The 17,668-nt window shown below is 45.4% G+C and overlaps 3 protein-coding genes across 10 annotated transcripts in view; 1 reads left to right on the top strand and 2 right to left on the bottom strand.

Annotated features, from left to right (window-relative positions):
* Window positions 1-625: 625 nt before the first annotated feature.
* LOC108035512 (uncharacterized) lies at window positions 626-6,028 on the bottom strand. The gene is made up of 7 exons (XM_017111174.3): window positions 5,817-6,028; window positions 3,209-5,753; window positions 2,501-3,152; window positions 1,702-2,442; window positions 1,462-1,637; window positions 1,085-1,401; window positions 626-1,004 (listed from the first exon to the last, which is right to left on the bottom strand). The coding sequence occupies exons 1-7, from the start codon at window positions 5,916-5,918 to the stop codon at window positions 771-773; spliced, it is 4,767 nt and encodes a 1,588-aa protein (XP_016966663.1). The 5' UTR covers window positions 5,919-6,028; the 3' UTR covers window positions 626-770.
* Window positions 6,029-6,331: 303 nt separating this feature from the next.
* On the bottom strand, window positions 6,332-8,617 carry LOC108035622 (glycylpeptide N-tetradecanoyltransferase). The gene is made up of 2 exons (XM_017111313.3): window positions 8,323-8,617; window positions 6,332-7,824 (listed from the first exon to the last, which is right to left on the bottom strand). The coding sequence occupies exons 1-2, from the start codon at window positions 8,525-8,527 to the stop codon at window positions 6,620-6,622; spliced, it is 1,410 nt and encodes a 469-aa protein (XP_016966802.1). The 5' UTR covers window positions 8,528-8,617; the 3' UTR covers window positions 6,332-6,619.
* An 857-nt stretch (window positions 8,618-9,474) lies between these two features.
* Window positions 9,475-17,668, top strand: part of LOC108035129 (formin-binding protein 1-like) — a 34,546-nt gene continuing 26,352 nt past the window's right edge. For all 8 annotated transcript variants that reach the window (XM_017110571.3, XM_017110570.3, XM_017110569.3 and 5 more), the window contains exons 1-2: window positions 9,475-9,588; window positions 10,395-10,495. In XM_017110571.3, coding sequence (XP_016966060.1) covers window positions 9,576-9,588; window positions 10,395-10,495 — 114 coding nt within the window. In that variant the 5' untranslated portion in view covers window positions 9,475-9,575. The remainder of the gene's footprint in view (window positions 9,589-10,394; window positions 10,496-17,668) is intronic.

Here is a 17,668-nt window from a genome sequence, read left to right as displayed (position 1 = left end):
CGGCACGAGAAGGCAAAGGCCTTACAAAATGGCCGAGTCATCAAAACCTTTATCAAACGCTTCGCTGATCCGACAACTTCAATGATGTTTTTCTGTGCTCCCTCGTCTGCCCCGCGTTTGTTGTTCGTGCGAACTGGGGAAGGACGACCTTTGGCCAGAAGATGACACCTTCGCCGGAGTTATCCATTTCGTGATGTTATTGGGAATGACTCAGCCAGGTTTTGGCTTCTTTGCGGCTCCGATGGAATTGATTTTTGTTTTCCATTGACGCCTGAGCTGCGATTTGCCTCTAAACGACTTTGGCATTTGTTTATTTTAGCTCAATATTCAGTTGTTTTCGGCTTGATCATAAATTGTTATTGTTCCATTGCCGTGGGATTTTATGGTGTAAGTATATTGGACCAAAAAATATATGCATAGCGTGAGTTTAAAATTTAAGCTAAAAACTTATAGTTGGCTTTGTGCGGCTGATCAAGAGCGTAATTCATCTGAATGCTTACACGCGCAGTTAAATCAATTTGTCATATAATTATCGATTTGCTTACGCATAGAATATCTGAAATATGTTTAGGTAAAAACTATGGAAAACAAATAGTTTGAACTTAAACCAAACCATACATTGGAATTGAATAGTTATTAATATATTTCTAACATACACTTAAAATAAAAGCAACAAATCTTATTGAATGGCATCACATACTTTCAAATTCAGGAAGCAATTACATTGGCTAACCGGGGAGCCCTCTCAGTTAACCATCGCAACATCACGGTTAGGTACGCCTCTTGATGATCGCCATGTTGGCCAGCTGCAGGATGCGGTTAAAGTCGACCTTGACGTGGGCGCGCCAGAACTTGCAGCGTCCCCAAATGACGGCCGGATAGTTGGGGCTCGTGATGCCGTGAAAGATCCGGGCAATATTCCGACCGCTAAATGTGTTGTCCGGATACATGTTGATCAAGGCGTGTACGTCGTCGATGATGTGCTCATCGGGCACGTTGCTGGGCTGAAAGACAGAGGGAAGATGAATATGTAATATGTATGTATGCAAGCAATGGATTTGTCAATTCTTGGAAAAACCATTACCTCTACTTCGAGCTCCAGATCCTGCGGGTAATCATTGGCAAAGTAGTTGCGCACAATAGCCTTCAGCTGCTCACCACGATCCTGAGGAAAATCCGCGCTGCAGCACTGGCTGCAGGAACTGTACGACACGGCCGCCAGTCCATGGGCTACATATTGCAGCTGGATCAGCTGGGTACGCTCCTGTTTCACGGAACGCGTGTAGAGCGTGTCCAGGGCGCTGTCAATCTCCGATTCCGTAAAGTCACCCGGCACCTTGATACGGAATCCCAAGTCATAGAAGCTCACCGTGATGGGCGATCGCTTGGGAAAGCCATTAACTGCCGAAGGATTATAGTTAGGAAACTGTGTGGATCTAAAAGATCGGAGTACCATCTCACCTTTCACCCATTCCAGGTCCTTCAGTTGGTACTTGACCACGCCACTGTTCCAGCCAATTCCTGCCGCAATGTCTGTCACCGAGAACTCTATGATGTTGGAGTCCTCCTTGAAGGTCTTGTCCCTAATCTGCAATGCAATGGCCATGGCCAAGGGTGGGCATTCCTTTGCAGCGTGCCTGCGAATGGGAAAGCACAAAGTATGGTAGAACTTTTCAAATATTTAGTTGTTAAGAAACTCACTTCAGGTACTTGGGTCCTCCGTAGGAAATCACCTTGGCCATAACATACGCTGAGCTGAGCACACTGATGCACCACCGGGGATCCAGCTCCATGTAGCAGAGCAGCGTGGATATGTTCTCCGCCGGGATGTCCAGCATCTCGACGGTTTTCTCAACGGAAAAGCCTATCTCATGACCCGGACATGCATGCACCCTCGCGCCATCACCCTCCTGGGCAACCGGTAGAGCAGCTGTCTTGGAAGCCTCCTTATCACAGCTACAAGGCACGAAAATCTTCTGCAGCAGCTTGCGGATCACATGCCGATCAATGGAGTTGGCATACACATGCCGACGCAGCTCGCTCTGATCGCCACCCTTGGCATCCAAGAAAAGGTGACAGTGGGATGGCAATCCGTCGCGTCCAGCTCGACCAATTTCCTGCACATAGCTCTCGAAGTTCCGCGGCATATTATAGTGGATCACGGCCCGTATGTCCGGTTTGTTGATACCCATGCCGAAGGCGATGGTGGCCACCACTATACGCAACTCGTTGCCCATGAAGGCCTTTTGGACGGTGCGGCGCCTGGAAGCGGGCATCCCTGCATGGTAGGGCTCCGCCTGCCAGTTCACCCGCTTGCGTTTCTTGCCCTGATCCTGGGCTGGCTGCCTACGGTCCTGCACACATGTCCTAATGAAGCCAGCGATTCGCTCGCACTCGTCCCGCCGTGTGCAGTATATAATAATGGATTGGCAAGGCTCAAAGCTAAAAATAAAGGAAATAATCTGAAACCACAGGCTTCAATCGGCTGGTTATGCCTTACCGTTCGCTATTGAGTAGTTGAAGCAGCGCAGCATCCCGGTTGTGATCCTTGGAGACGGACAGCACCAGATTGTCTGGAAGCGGTATGTCGCTTATAACGCCTCGCTCTCCATCCGCAATCCCCAGGTGGTTGATAATGCTCATCCGCGTGGGCAGAGTGGCCGTAGCCGTAAGTCCCAGCACCGTGTGCACCCCGAGATTCTTTCGCAGCACCTTGCAGATCATCAGGTAGCTAGGCCGAAAGTTGTGACTCCATTGGGACACGCAATGCGCCTCATCAATACAGGCGAATGCAATGGGTGGCAGCTGGCGGAGAATGGCTCCAAATCCGGTGGCGCGCTCCCCGGCCACAACTGCCTCCGGCGAGACCAGAAGTATGTCGATCTCTCCGTTGGCAATCATCTGCTGGATCTTCATTCGCTGTGGCGCAGTCTGATTGGTGTGCAGGCAGTGGGCGCGCAGGAAGTGAGGCACCCCGGTCACCTGATCCTCCATAAGCGACACCAGTGGTGAGATGACCAGCGTAATAGCTCCCACCTTGCGGCTATACAGGTAGGCGGGCAGTTGGTAGCACAGAGACTTGCCACTGCCCGTGCTTAGTGTGACCAGCGATGAGAGTCCGGACAGAGTGCGCATGATAGCTCGATCCTGACCTAGGATTATTAAAATACACTTTAATGATATGCCTTGAATAAAGATTTCCTCTTACCCTTTCTGAAATTACTGTGCCCGAACATGTGCAATGCTTCCAGCACCTCGGGCGTGGTGTCCTGGACACTTCCATCCGGTAGGAGATCGTAAAGAGGCTTCACCCCGCCGTGCTGGCTGCGATTTGAAGTAGAAGCGTTGGCATCCAGGCCAGCCTGCTTTAGGAACTCCTCCGGGATCTTGTGGCCGACGTATGTCTTAATAGGCGAAGCTGGTTTCGCTTGAGAGTTTGGCTGACTTAGCGACGCTTCCACGGCTGCATCCAGGGCCTCGAAGTCGACGTCCATATCATCGCTAGACCAATCCGGCTCCTGATACGGTTCTTTCTCGTCGTCACCGCTGCTGTCTGCCACCTCGTTCTCAGATTCTTCGGATTCATCCGCTTCTAGGATGGCGGCATTGGCTGCCTGGGGCAGTCGTGAGATGTTTCGACTGTGAGCCACCACTGCTCCCTGGCTGGCCATCTCCTGGGCCTCGGCCAGCGTAGGAAATGGCGAGGGATCCTCCTCCAGCTGTGCGGATAGGGGCAACAAGCTATCCCCTTTCACCTTGCACTGCTGGGCGAAATGTCCGACCCCGCCGCACTGAAAGCAGGTGAGCACTCCGCCATCGCAGCCTCCCATGTCCATTTCTGGGCCACTCAAGGCAGCCACTCGTTTCTTATGGCGCCACTGCTGCTTCTTGTACTTGCTGAAGTTCACGGTCTTTTTGCCGCGAGAGAATTTTTTCTTTTGAATGTTGATGGTCACGAAGTTCTCGTTTAACTTGCCGGAAGCAATTCGCTCCTCTAGTTTCTTTCGGGCTGCAGCGCGCTTCTCATCTACCCGAATGTTGGAGCCATCTGCTAGTCCTGCCCCAGTAGGTCCTGCTGCAAAGGTGCTTATGTAGCGCTGAGCGGTGGCATCGGCCTTTTCCAGATCTTGCTGGTTAATGCGAGGGACAGAGGTGATATCTCCCGCCTCCAGGGCCAGCACGTATTTGAGATCCTCGTGATTTAATGGCTGACTCTCATCTTCTTGGGGCTCAGGCTCAGGTGCTGCAGCAGTGGCTTTCTTTGAGTTCTTTGGCTTTTTCTCAGCCTTGGGTTTTTTCTCGGCTTTGATTTTGGGTTTATTTTCGGCTTTTGGTTTTGGTTCTGCTTTGGGTTTGGCGGTCTGTCGTTTTCCGGCGGCTTGCTTGCGTTTTGCCTTGTCTTTCTTGCCCTTCTTCGGTTCGTAGGTGGCGTCCTGCTCTTCGTCGGCGGAGAAGTCCAAGCCATATTCATCCTTTGGATCTTCGGGATTCAACGTTTCCACTTCTGGATCAACTTGACCGGATACCTCAGCTGAAGCAGCTACTTCAATCGAATCGGGTGCAGTTGGCATTATCCTGCGACGTTTGGCCAGCTGTCGATATTCCTGGGGCTCTGGCTCTTCCTCACTTTCAGCCACCACAGAGTCAGAATCCGAGTCGGATTCCTGCTCTACAGATCGTGGCTTATTTTTACGAAAAGTTAATATCTGGCTGGAAGCAGGGGCGGTCTGACTTAGATGATCCGATTTTTCGGGTGTAATGGAACTGGTAGTTGGTTGCAACACCTTTGTGGCTTCCACCTGTTCGTTTTTAACCTGAACCTGCTGCTCCTCCTTAATGGATGGCTTCAGTTTACTCAAATCCAGATTGGCCAGCCCAAAGTTGGTTTTCCTTGGCGGACCAGTATTATTATTCGTTTCCGCAAAGGGCGTCTCCGCCTCAAGAGCGTTCTCTGTGGTGTTTCGCTGCAGCCAGCCGTCATCCACCTGGGTTTTGATAGTTTCCTTGCTGTGATCGCCGGCCAGCAGTGAATTGGCGGCCAAAGCCAGCTCCTTCTCCTTGTACTCCTGTGCCTTGCGTATCAGTATGGTCTCAAAATCGGGCAGTTCTTCAGTCGGACCAGTGGAAATTGTGCTAAGGGTACTGGTGGAACTGGAGGCGTTCACGGAACTGTTTGAGAGCGGCTTTCGGGGATTTCGCTTGGCAAATCCGCGCGTGGATTGGAATAGCTTAGCACTCAAGCTGGGCTTGAGACCGGCGACTGCTTTAGGCTGCTTGCCCTGCAGTGGAGCGGACTTGGAAGCCTCTAGGGTCTTTGGCGGTGCCGCTGGCTTCTTGCTGACATCTATGCCCCAGGCATTCCGGTTGATTGGCAGCTCCTCCACCGCCTCGAAATTACGGATCACATGGTTCTCATCGCGATTGACCAGATTGGTGAGCACTTGACGATTTGGCAGGTCCTGGAGATTGGAAAACGAACCCGCCTCCGCCGGCGCAGCAAGCTCCTGCAGATTGCCGGAGCTCTGTGACTCCACCAGCGCCGATATATCCAGCGGCAGTTGGGGGCCTCCGTTCAAACTGAGGTCCTGATCCAGCATACTTACACCGAGATCGCTGGCCTGCGACATCTCCAGGACATCGAATCCATCTTCACTGAGCACATCGTTCAGGGTCTCCTCCAGGAAGGATGTTTTCAGCTTGTAGTACATTTTGTACGAGTCGCGGATCTCCTGGCTGGCCTCCCGGATATCGTACTGCCACAAAAGATGGTGAAGTTGTCATTATTTTACATTTCTGTGCGGAGATTCCAATCTTACCTTTGATGGAACCCGGCCATTTTTCTTTTTGAAATCCTTCTCCCACAATTTGACGCGGAGCTTGTACTTCTGATATTTCAGCTTGAACACCGAATCGTCCATGTCGACGGCCGTCTTAAGTTGTTATAAACAATAAAACACAAACATTTGGAGCGAGTTTTCAGCGACTAAAATTAACACAAGTGCAGCTGTTTTCGCTGAGCGCGCGCTTTTTCGCCGGCGTTGCCAGACCAATGCCGGTGCAGGAGAGTTGCCAGGCCATCGCGCGCATGGACAATGGGCACAATAGTGTCTCATGGGCTTAAATAAAAACTTAATACAAAAACTAAATAAATTTTCATTTATTCCATTTTTATTACAGACAAAACAAGCCTATTTGTCAAGTAACCAGTATTCGGAAGTAATACCCAATTACTAAAATCTGAATGATTCAAAAATATGATAAGTATAAGTAAATTTGTTTAAATAATACAAATAGTTTTAGGCAAAACGGGAAAAATACTCATTCACACAAATTCTATAGATATTGCTGCGCATTTTATTCAATTTGTGTTCGTTTTTGTAGTAAAAAATATCCAAGCTTGGCCGTTGCAAAATGCAGTTTTCACAATGATGCTAGGTAGGTATAGGTAGGTGACTTGCAGAGGGCTTCCCTCGCTGGAATAACTGAAGATTACAGGTAATAGCTACGTGGATAGGAGCCAAGCAAAGCAGCCGCACGGGAGTTCCAGCGGGGTGGACAAAGCGGAGGAGGGAGAGCGGCGAAAGGCAGGGCGAGAATGTAAACATAGATGTTGAGGTGCCTACATGAGTATCAGGGCGATCTCCTCCGGCTGCATCGAGGGACAACGCCAGTTGTACAGATAGTACTGCAGGTTGCCATCCCCGGCACCGAACTTCAGCGGAGCAAAGTACTTCTTGTTCTCCATGAGGTCGAGGGCATTGTACACGTCCATCTGGACATTGCGGGCCGAGATCAGGGCATCGTTCATCAGGTCCAGCCACGGTGTCTTCGTCGACACATTGTAAAACGAATAGGCGGCGCGAACGGTCTTGTGCACCGGATGGTGCATCACCGACGAGGGCAGGCAGTAGTAGCTGGTCAGGTCGGTGATGTTGCCCTTCTCGTCGGCCACCACGAAGCAGTCGATAATTCCTTCCTTGGGGGTAAACCAATGGCGGAACTCCTCCTTGCTGAACACCGGGCTCAGCTGAAAGCGCTTCAGGTAGTCCTCCAGCAACTTGTGCGCCTTGTCCATATCCTTCGCTGTGATTCGGCGATAGCCCTTTGTCTTGGGCTGATCGGGCAGTTTGTACAGCTTCATGGTGCGCTGCATGGTCATGTTGCGGGCGAGATGCGAGAAGCGCACGTCCACCAGCTTCTTAGGGTTAAGGGAGCGGTGCCAATAGCGGCAGGTGGCCACCGGCGTGGGCAGCACGACCCCAGCCGTGTAGGCCGCCTGGAATATCCCCGTCAGATTGACGCGACGAGTGATCTCACGGATCAGGACTGGTGCCACCCGCTTGCTGCGCAACTTCTTGTGGACGCACAGGAAGTTGATGTCCACCACCTTGAGCACCTTGTCGTACGACTTCAGCTTGCTGGGAATGGCCGAGATGAAGCCAACCAGTTTGTTGGACTTCTCCACCCGCACGCCCACATGCCAGTCGCGTTTCCAGCCCGGCGGCTGCAGCGACCACTTGAGGAACTCGGGCTGGTAGTCGAAACGGAACATGGCATCGTCGTCCTCCACATAGTTCTCGTTGAGCAGCGTGTACAGCTCCTTGAGATCGTTGGCGTCGGTCAGGTCCAGGGTCACCCACTTGAAGCCGCCGGGCAGGGTGTAGGGCTCCGCCCGGATCTCGCTGACCTCCTTGTTTGGTTCGATGCATTCGTTGGTGGTCACCTGCTCGTCCAGCTTGGTGACCGGCTGTGTGGACCAGAAGGCGAATTTCTTGCGGGTGCTGGCCATCGCATCGGACACGGCCTGCAGCAAGGCCTGCTTGCCTGGAATGGAAGCGGAGTATCGATTTTAGAACGCTTCTCCTCCAAATACAAATAGCTTTTCGACGCTGCGAAATGCTTTAACTCGAATAACAAATCTGACGCATGAAAAAACGAAGGCAAAGTGAACGAACAAAGCAACAAGCTGCCGAAATAGAACGTTTAAGCATGAATCAAACATGCTATCAAGGTTTTGTAGTTTCGTTTTGTTTGGCTCGTTCTCAGGTTTGTGCTCCTCTACAAACATTTCAAAGCCATTTTACACGCATATAGACTTAGTGATAATGTAAAACTATTTAATAAAATTTATGATTCATCCCTTAACTTATATGGCCACTGAATTGGCAAGGGAACTTTGAACACTGTGAGCAAATTATTCTTCCACTAAGAAGTTCAAGTTAAAGGGGCCGCACTGTAGCTCCCGACCAAACCTAACCTCATTGTTTTCAGCCCCAAGGAGGTGCCTCCAAGAGTGGTTATTCCGGCGCGGGGACAACTTACTTGAGCCCGCGGACACCGAGGCCTCGTTCTTCGCCGCGTCAGCCTGCTCCGCATCCTCGTTTTCGGCTATGCTCGCGGATCCCGTGTCCTGGATCTTTAAGCCGGCAAGCACCTTCTCGAGCATTTCCTCCGAGGCGACCGCCACCTCCTTGGCCTTCTGCTTCAGCTCCTCCCCGGAGTGGTCGTCCGCATTCTCGTTCGGCATGCTTCGCGCTGTATTTCTTTTTAAATAGCTTAGCAAATTAAGATTGCAATCGCAAAACTACAAAAACAGCTGACTCGATAGGCCTCTTCCTCTTCGATTGCAGGAGGCGGTTTCAATCTGGTCGGCGAACGGTCACTCTAACATACCGACGGGTGCACCCGGGACGCAGACCACGGTTTGGTTATGGTTCGAGTATTCGCTAACTATCGATAAATTGGTTTGAGTATATAATATACACACCGTGCACTCCAAGTTGTGGATCCTATTTACGAGCGACATTGAACCAGTTCCGATTTCGTATATGATATTAAGTATTTGTTGCTTGTTATGAGAAAAATAAAAACATTTTTAATTTATTGTCTCTTGGATATTCCACAAATCCCAGTTTCCAAGCCTCCTACAAACCCCGCAAAATGCAGGACAAAATACCAGTCAAATTGATATCTTTCTGCGGTATGGGAAATTTTATCATTGTTTCTGGCCAAAAGTTAGATAACAGCTATCAGCTGTTAAACATTCTAAATTAATCGTTTTGTTTTTGTAATCGAAAGTTAAAGTTAGCGGTCTAACACGAATTTATTTTTAAGAGAACTAATTTTTAAGTTGAGATTCAAAGCGAGTCCAGCAAGAGTCACCTCTTAGACCTATAGCGATTTAAAGAGGGAGAAGTTCTTGTTAAAACGAATGTAGTAAGAAGAACCACTTTCTTAAATAACTGTCGAATTCGTATAAAACAATGATTGCTAAAGTTTTACTTTGATATGAGGGAGTTGTTAATTTGTTCAGAAATATTGACCAAATATCCCATAGTGCGATGCCCCGAAACATCGATGACATTGACGTTACATCGAACGTAAGCAAACGTAATCCAACATAAGTGTCAGTGTTAGACTTAATCGATTGGCGATGTCGAGTCGATTGTCGATTAACGATAATCCTTGTAGCTAGTTTCGATTTCGATCACTCTCCAAAGAAAGTTCATCGCCGCACGTTCGCACGTTAAAGACGCGGATAAAATTGTTTTTCGCACGCCAAAACGGAGAAACAAATGCTTGCGTTGTGTGAGTGCGGGTGTTCCGAGTTTGTGTGTGTGCTTGTGTGCAAATGTCGCCCGAATTATGACGCACGCCGGAGTGCAGGCGCAAAATAAAACCCGAAAATGAAAGAAGTTGCAACTGCAGAGGCGGAAAAGAGTTGAAACAAAAAATATCAGAACGGTGGCAGAAGCAGAGTGCGTGCACTCGGCAATGGTGTTTACGTGTGTGTGCGAGTGTGCGTGTGTGTTGTGTGCGAAATTATGTAAATACAACAATTGTAGAGTTCCAATTGTCCTCTCTCCGCTCAATTATGAAATGCAGTTGCAGTGCACTCTCTCGCCCCCTCTCTCTCTCCATCTTCCTCTCTTTGCGCAGCGAAATGCCAGTGCATAGAATTTTCCCATTTCGACACCCAAATGGAACTCCAAAAACTCCCCAAAGCGGAGGTTTAGCGCCCATTAGTTATCATTTCACCTTTTTCTACCTGCCGCTGCAACTGACACGTCTGCATTGCCACTCTTTTTACATGCTTTCTTACCTGCCCAACCACCGAAAAAACACACAAATGAAGCATATATGACTCGAATTGCTCTCTTTCATAGAAAATTAACCATCGCGTCGCGCAACGCCGAGGAAAAGCGGAAAACGAAAACGAAGTAGCAACTATAAAATTAATTAACCTTTGCGGGAAATATAGTAAAACGAATAAAGGTTCTCATCTTCTCCTCGCTTTCTCCCTCTCTCCCACTCCAACCCCTCCGCCCGTGGATTACACTATCTCCTGTGGATTATCATTATTACAACAACAACTCCGTACACAACAAACACAGTGGCAGGCGGATCGAGCAGAAGCAGCAGCAACAACAAACTGGCCGAGTCGGAGAGCGCAGCGCAGAACTCCAGCACCATGAGTTGGGGCACCGAGCTATGGGTGAGTTCTTGGGATCCTTGGGTTTTCGGGGACTATCTCCGCAGACAGGGGGTACCTATTGGGGTATTCCAAGAGAAAGAGTACTGAAGTCCTTAGAAAATGCCATATCGTTAGTGAGGAAACCCCTTTCAGGGTTTATAGAAGTTTTTCTTGTAGAAGGAGCGCTATTTTTGAACCCATCTACCGAAAAAGAGGGTTTCTAATCAATCAGTTAGTAACATTATTATGTTTTTTTTTTAAGGAAACTTGAAAATACTCTCTAAATTAACTAGAATTTTTTAAAAACTTTTTTTATATATACACAAATTTGCTTCATAAAAAACTTGTTTACCCTTGACGTACCTTCACAATTATATCTCACTTATTTAATGAGAAGTGACCACAAGCCAATTTAATTTTGATAAAAAACTAAACATTTTCCTGTAAACCCTAAATGATGTTTTGTACCTGGAATGTCAAATTCAATTTTCTTGAATTATTAAAAAAAATCTAATTTTTAATGAACTAACTTTTATTTGTTAATTAGATTTTTAAACCTAAAAGAGGGACTTGAGTAACCTCTTACTCAAACCTCTAGAAATTTCGAGAGGAATCAGGTTACTTTTTATCGAACTTGAATAAAATAAAATCAATAAAATTTTTTTAATTTGGGTTCGACAAATTTAGTTGGTTTACCTACGTTTTGCCAATCAAAGAAGCTCGAAGTTCCTGGTTACCCGACTCCAATCCTTTTCTCGTTAGAAAACCCTATATTTCCCAATTGGATACCCAATCTGCGCGAGGCCGTGTCAACTATCAATTAATTGCTATTTCAATGTCATAACTTACCCATAGGAAACAAACCCGAACGCTTGAGCAGTGAGCATTTTACAAATTGCTTCCCATAAGCCGAAGTGCAGGCAAATGTTTTAAGAACGCGCGCTTATGGCGCCCCTCTCTTTCTACCCGCGCACTGCCGTCTCTTTCGGTCTACCTACCAGGCTGGAACTTGAAACTTTATAAGAAAAAACTGGTTTTGCGGGTTTTATGTAAATTGCTGCCATATGAGCACGGCCAGAAGCAGCGTGCGCCCCAGAGCAATATATATATTTCTCGGATATATCGCTGCCGTCTTGTTGTTTTTATTTTCCCCATACGTACTCGTATAGTTTGTGTTCTGTTTCGGCGGCGGCCCCACATTCCACCTCGATCCCCATCGGATTCCAAGTGCCGGCTCTCTACTCTATTATTATTATTTTGTTTTTTCCGCTCTGTCTATGAGTATTCCACGCCTCACAGCTGTTTTCCTGACGGTTTGGTTTGGGCCAGGGCGTTGACACGCCCAGCTAGAGCTTGGCTTACCGAGATTTGAAACGTCTATAATAGAGGCAAATTTAGCTTGCCTCAGCTGTCTTAGTTTTTGCTGAATTTCAATTCAATTCGGCTATTCGCATTCGGATATCGATGGATTTCATACGCCCGTCCGCGTTTCGGGGGTAGTTTTCCTTTCGTCAGACAGCAGCCGGCACACCCTCAAAGAGCGCGGTGGTGTGCGTGGTCTTGTAGGTGTGCCTGTGCTGGTGTGCGAGCGGAAAATTCGCCTCGGCCGAGGAGGAGGTGCCCTGTGATGTCAGGACCAAAATTGCACGTCTAGACAACGTTTTGCAATCTATTTGCCGGCACTTTGTACATGCTCTTATTCCGCAGTCGCTGCTTTTTAGTTGGAGGGATTTAGCCAGAGTCTGCTGTTAGTTCTAGGCCCGGAAAAGCTTAGCGAGTGTTTGTCTACCGGATTTGCAGAGGGCACCAGAAACTAATAAAATGCAGCTGGGGCAACTGAAGAGTGGCACATTCTAGAGGCATCAGACCAAAAAAGTATCAGGAAAATATTCCATTGAATATCAAATCCATTTAAAGTAAATTTCCAAGTTATATTAGGATTATAATAATAGCCCACATAATAACAAACATCACGAGGCCACATTTAGATATAAACAATCCCTGAGTACGTTCTCCAAGACCTTAATATGAGAACAGCGCATACGACAAATTCTCAAGAATATAAACAAATTCTGCTCATTCTTTATGGCCAATTCAACATTGTTAGAGTTTCAGCTTGATTCTCGGCTCCACGACTTGGCTTAGTGACTCACGTTAGTGGCAGAAATCCAGTTTGGGAGCCCCTCTGCCCATTTTCCTCACCTACCTCGCTTTTTGCAGACTCAATCGCGAGGCATTGTGAGCTTAGCGAAAATCGGTAGCCGAACGAACATTATATTTGCCCAAAAGTGTGTTTTCAACATTTGCTTAAATGATTTGCACGCCACACATAAAAACACTCACTCGATATGCCACTTAACCCAAAGAAAGTGTAACCAGTCGGATTTCGGTTAATTGAAATTGTGCATGGAAAGCGAAGCGGTCAAAATAGAAAAAGGAATAATAATTTAAATTTATAATGCAAAAATCATAGCCTCCCCCTGTCGGCCATTCGGGTTTCTTGGCTAATAACTACGCCGATCGAGCGCGTGGCTAAGCGGGTCAATTGCGGGCCCGAAAGAGCCAGCGAGCGCCAGTCGTCGGGTAATACGAAAAATAAAATGAACAAAACTTTCTTTGCATTTTTGTTGCCCATTTTTTATGCACAAGATTTTCACTTTAATTAAATTTAAAGCATGCGCCGTCCCCTGCGACTCGTTGCTTTGCATATGCAAAAAAGACCAAAATAAAAAACGTTGCGGCCCACAAAAACTTGGTTAAATCAAATCACTTTTGCTAAGTATTTATTTCGACATTTGAATTTGACGGGAATTTCTTTTTTGGGAAAACACCCCGCCCACATATCTCCATCTCGCTTTCCTTCAGCTCTCTCGCTCTTTTCATCTTGTGGATTTTCTTGGGTCTGAAGAATGGGCCTAAAAATAGTCTCTGTTTTTGTAATTTCAAATTGCGGCGGGTCTAGACAAAGTATATTGAACTGATGATGATTTTGGGGCCAGAAATGTTGAGAGAGGTTTTAGAAGTCATATGCCAGAGTTCACTGATATTAATGGTATTTCAAAATTATTTTAAAATAATATTAAATATTTAAAAATAATTTTAAAGGAGTAAATATAAAACAAAGTTTATGATATACATATGTTTCTTATTTTTTTTGTTTTATAGAATTTTATTTGGTATTAATCATCAAAACCAGCTTTCATATACATAAATAAGAGTTTTATCTTGCTTACATATTTTTTTTTTTATATATTTTTTATATGTTTAACATTTAATATACATAAATCAGCGTTTTATCTTTCTATATACTTTTATATTTTTCTCTTCCATTATATGTAGAATATTTATGTATTTGTAATACATCATTTAAATTTAAATGTAAAAATATCTCTTAATATGTACAAGGAAGCAATCTATCTTCCCAAACCTCATTGTCCAGTTTAGAAAACAGTACTTATTATTTGTCACCGGCTTTATCTGTAAAGCAAACAAATATTTTGAAGAGCATTCACTTGTAAGTGTTCCAGAACTGACTTATTCTAACCTATCTGTCCCTCGATTTTCTGTCTCCATGAATAATTTGTCTTCATTTGAGTGTGGTGCTCTGTCATAGCCTATTTGATCAGCTGGTTTTCCCGGAGCACACTGGGCAGTATCTCACCAGCCCACGACTGACCGACCGGCAGCCCTCCAGTTTTTCCACCCATCGCCGCCTCTCCAGACCTCGGTCCTCCACACTTGGCGTTCAATGCCATCGAGTCGAGTGCAGCTGTTTAATGTTGTCGAGCACTGTGTAAATAGTTTTCATGCAATTTGTGCTGCTGCTGCTGATCGCTTTTGATCGGTTTTCACATGACATTGGCCCAAGACAGAAAACAAAATAAACCCAGTGGTGAGACGTTCACCCGAGCAATTAGCAAAAAGTGTGTATCGAATTGGGGAACGCATGTGGGTTCGCTTGCGGTCGCCCCAACTTGTTGAGCGGCCAAAAATACGGCCAGCGTCACAGAGACAGACGGTCATAAAGTATTTTTTATGTGTCCGGGGTGTGGACATACTGTTGCAAGGAACTGTTGGCTCTTGGGCTCCATAAAAAACGCAAGAAACGAAGTCGAAGCTCGTATATCTTTTCGCAGCAGGTCATTTCCATGGGGGGAGGCCCTGGGGATGAATGCTTTTCTATTTCTAACGTGTCCGCCATGATTGAAATTCTATCACCAGCCCCGTATGGATGGCCACCACCCTCTTTAAGACTGCACTTGGCTTTCTTTTCCCCCATATATGTAAGATCACCCTGGGCAAAATTCCAATTAAGCGAGGCAAGTGTCAGGGCCAGGACCAGGACATTCCCGGGAAAATGGGGTGGACTCTGGCTCAAGGCCATGCTCCTTGGGTCTCCTTCACTTGCTCGAAACGCACCCTATCTGAAAATCTCAATCTGCATCTCCACCGCCTCGTCCTTCCTTATCCTTATCGATTTTTTTCGACTTATCCTCCTTGCAATATGTCGCTCGAGGTACATGTACAATGAAAATAGTTTTCGGGCTTACTCAAGGGAATTTCCAAGTTCACGCTGGCCACAGGGGGTTGCAAAAACATTTTCGCTGATTTTATTGCATCCGGATGCGAAGATGCGAACTCAACCGAATTTGGCGGCAATCCGAGTCGCAGTTGAAAAGCTGACTAAGGGGTTTCCTTATATAAAATCGTTTGGGTTCTGAGTAGGGGGATAATGTATAAGCAGTTGTCATAATAATTGGATATAATAATAATAATTGTAAAGAAAAAATCCTAAATATTTGGTTTTAGGGAGTTCAGGCTCTAGAAAGTGGTATAATTTTAAAGATTATGTTTTTGCTTTATTTGGTAAATATTATTCCTATTTTGATATGAGTGTAAGAATATATTTGAAATGTTGTGTATTCATTTTTATTTGTTACTTATTATTTCTAAAATAATACGGTTGTGAACTTAGTCATTAAAATACCCAATATATTTATATTCTCTTTCCGATTTTTGGCAGCAATTGCATCTGAGCACATTCCATAAAATACCTATAAATATCTCTCACCATCTATATCCTTCTCTGAGCGACTCATAACTCTCCCTGCGATTGCAAATTCTATTCACATCGTCTTGGGCAGTGCATTTTTAAATTATTATTACTTTTTGTTTGCATTTTTGCATTTCGCACGTTTTGGCTCGCGTTGCCATTTTTTCCGTGCGTCTGTCGAGGGGTCTATTGATTTCAGTAGCCTTCAGCCAGTTTGCGCCGTGTGCATACTAAACAGCCTTAAGATACTTTTGCCAATACGGCAGAAAACCTTTTAAAATGCAAATTGCAACCGTTGGAGTTTGAAATCCCAATCAAAATCGGTTGCGGCGCCTGCAGTGGCCACTTTCTGGGATTTGCCCCACATGGGGTAATTATTTATGTATTTGGAAATATTTCGCTCCATGGAAAACACAACGGAGATAAGCTCCGAATTCTTGTGCGATAAATGATTTATATATGTATATGAGCATTACGCACTCACTTCCTCTCCGCCAAAGCCTCCGTTCTGATAAGTTGACCAACTTAAGTGTAGTTTGTCCCTGGCAAGCGATAAGTGAGTAAAAGCATATTCGAGGAATATTTCCACATACTTTTTGCCTGGAATAAATAAATACGAAAAGTGCCAGGAACGTGAACAAAATGCTGCCGAATTTTTTCTATTTCCATGATTAACACCTTGGCATTTCCAAAACAAATCAATTTGTTGCCATTTCAAGTGAGTCAGAGAAGCGGGTTTTGTTTACGAATACCTGCCGCTGATTCAGCCGGAGAAAATCATCTGGCATAGAATAAATTATTAATATTTAAAGTTTCAGAGTTTTTGGCTTCATTGAGCATGTCGTTTCCGCTGAGTTCGGTTAGTTTTTCTTGGCTGTCGGCGTGTCAGAAGAAAACTTATCAGCAAACCCACTGGGCCACAGCCGAATGTGACTAAATCAAATGAACCTGTTGCTAGTCATAAAGTCTATATATATCATGTATCTATATAAACACGCACACCGACAGGTGACAAAAAATCCCTGGCTCATTTTATTAGGTTCGTGCGGCTCTATTTATCGGTCGGAAGTGTAGGGATTGCCCGGTCCCTTATCACTGATAGATTAAGCACCCTATGGGGAATAAAGGAATATTGGATCTTTCATTTTCATGTGTGCAAGATAAATTCTATTTAAGTAGACATAAATTTGAAATAGGGAAATGTAAAGAAAGTCAGACGTTTCCTTCTACAGTTGGCACACCAAAATGTGACACTGAGAAATGTTTATATTTATTATACTCAAGCCTTTCAAGATGTTGGCGCTCTATTAGCATAAGCAAATTTATCCCAAAGTGATTTATCTCACCTACAAACATATTTAAGATATTCTCAAGACTCCCTTTGTTTTCGTTATATTTTTTGGCCAGAGTATGTGAAATTCAGCGTTTTTGTTTGACTAAGCGCACTCACAGTCGCCTACAAAACGGCTCACACACACGGGCTATCATATCATATCAGCAAAGGTTAATAAGTAAATATTAGTTAGACATTAGATACACAATGTGGCCAGTGCTACGTATCGCTTAGAACATTTTTTCCCATATTTGCGGTTGCCTGAGGGGAACAAAGGCCAATTACAGTTGGCCAGCAACAACATGGCCAAGTTGGGTGTGGCTCGGGACGAAGGCAAATTATGCGAATACCAAACCATGAATCAAAGTGTTCGATTTTGGATAATAATCAAAATTCCACACGAAGATTTATGAGCTGTGCATAGAAAGATAAAATCAGAGGAGAATTCACTCCCACAGGAAAGGTATCGATTTCAAATTCATAATGAGAGGTGAAATCTTTAGATTTTATTGTTTGCTTTTCAATTCTTTTTCTATATATTTATTTACTAGTAATATATTTTACTTACTTAGTATTTTTCTCTGTGCTCTTGTATTGATATTGTTGATCTAGCTTATCGATTGGGCGGAATTTGTGGTATGCTTGTAGTTCGTTCGATAAGAAATGTTGTCCGCCGCTCATTATCAACAGGTTCCTGGGCTCAACTATGACCCTGCGCTGCCTGCTTTTGTTTGGCAATTTTTCATTTAATGTTCCAGCGTTTATTAATTAGCCTGGAGATTTATGGACAGCCGGTGATAATTCATTC

This window comes from Drosophila biarmipes, chromosome 3L (genome assembly GCF_025231255.1).
Source record: "Drosophila biarmipes strain raj3 chromosome 3L, RU_DBia_V1.1, whole genome shotgun sequence".
Lineage (NCBI taxonomy): Eukaryota > Metazoa > Arthropoda > Insecta > Diptera > Drosophilidae > Drosophila > Drosophila biarmipes.
Note: the sequence above shows the minus strand (reverse complement) of the source record. Positions and strands in the feature narration are given on the sequence as shown.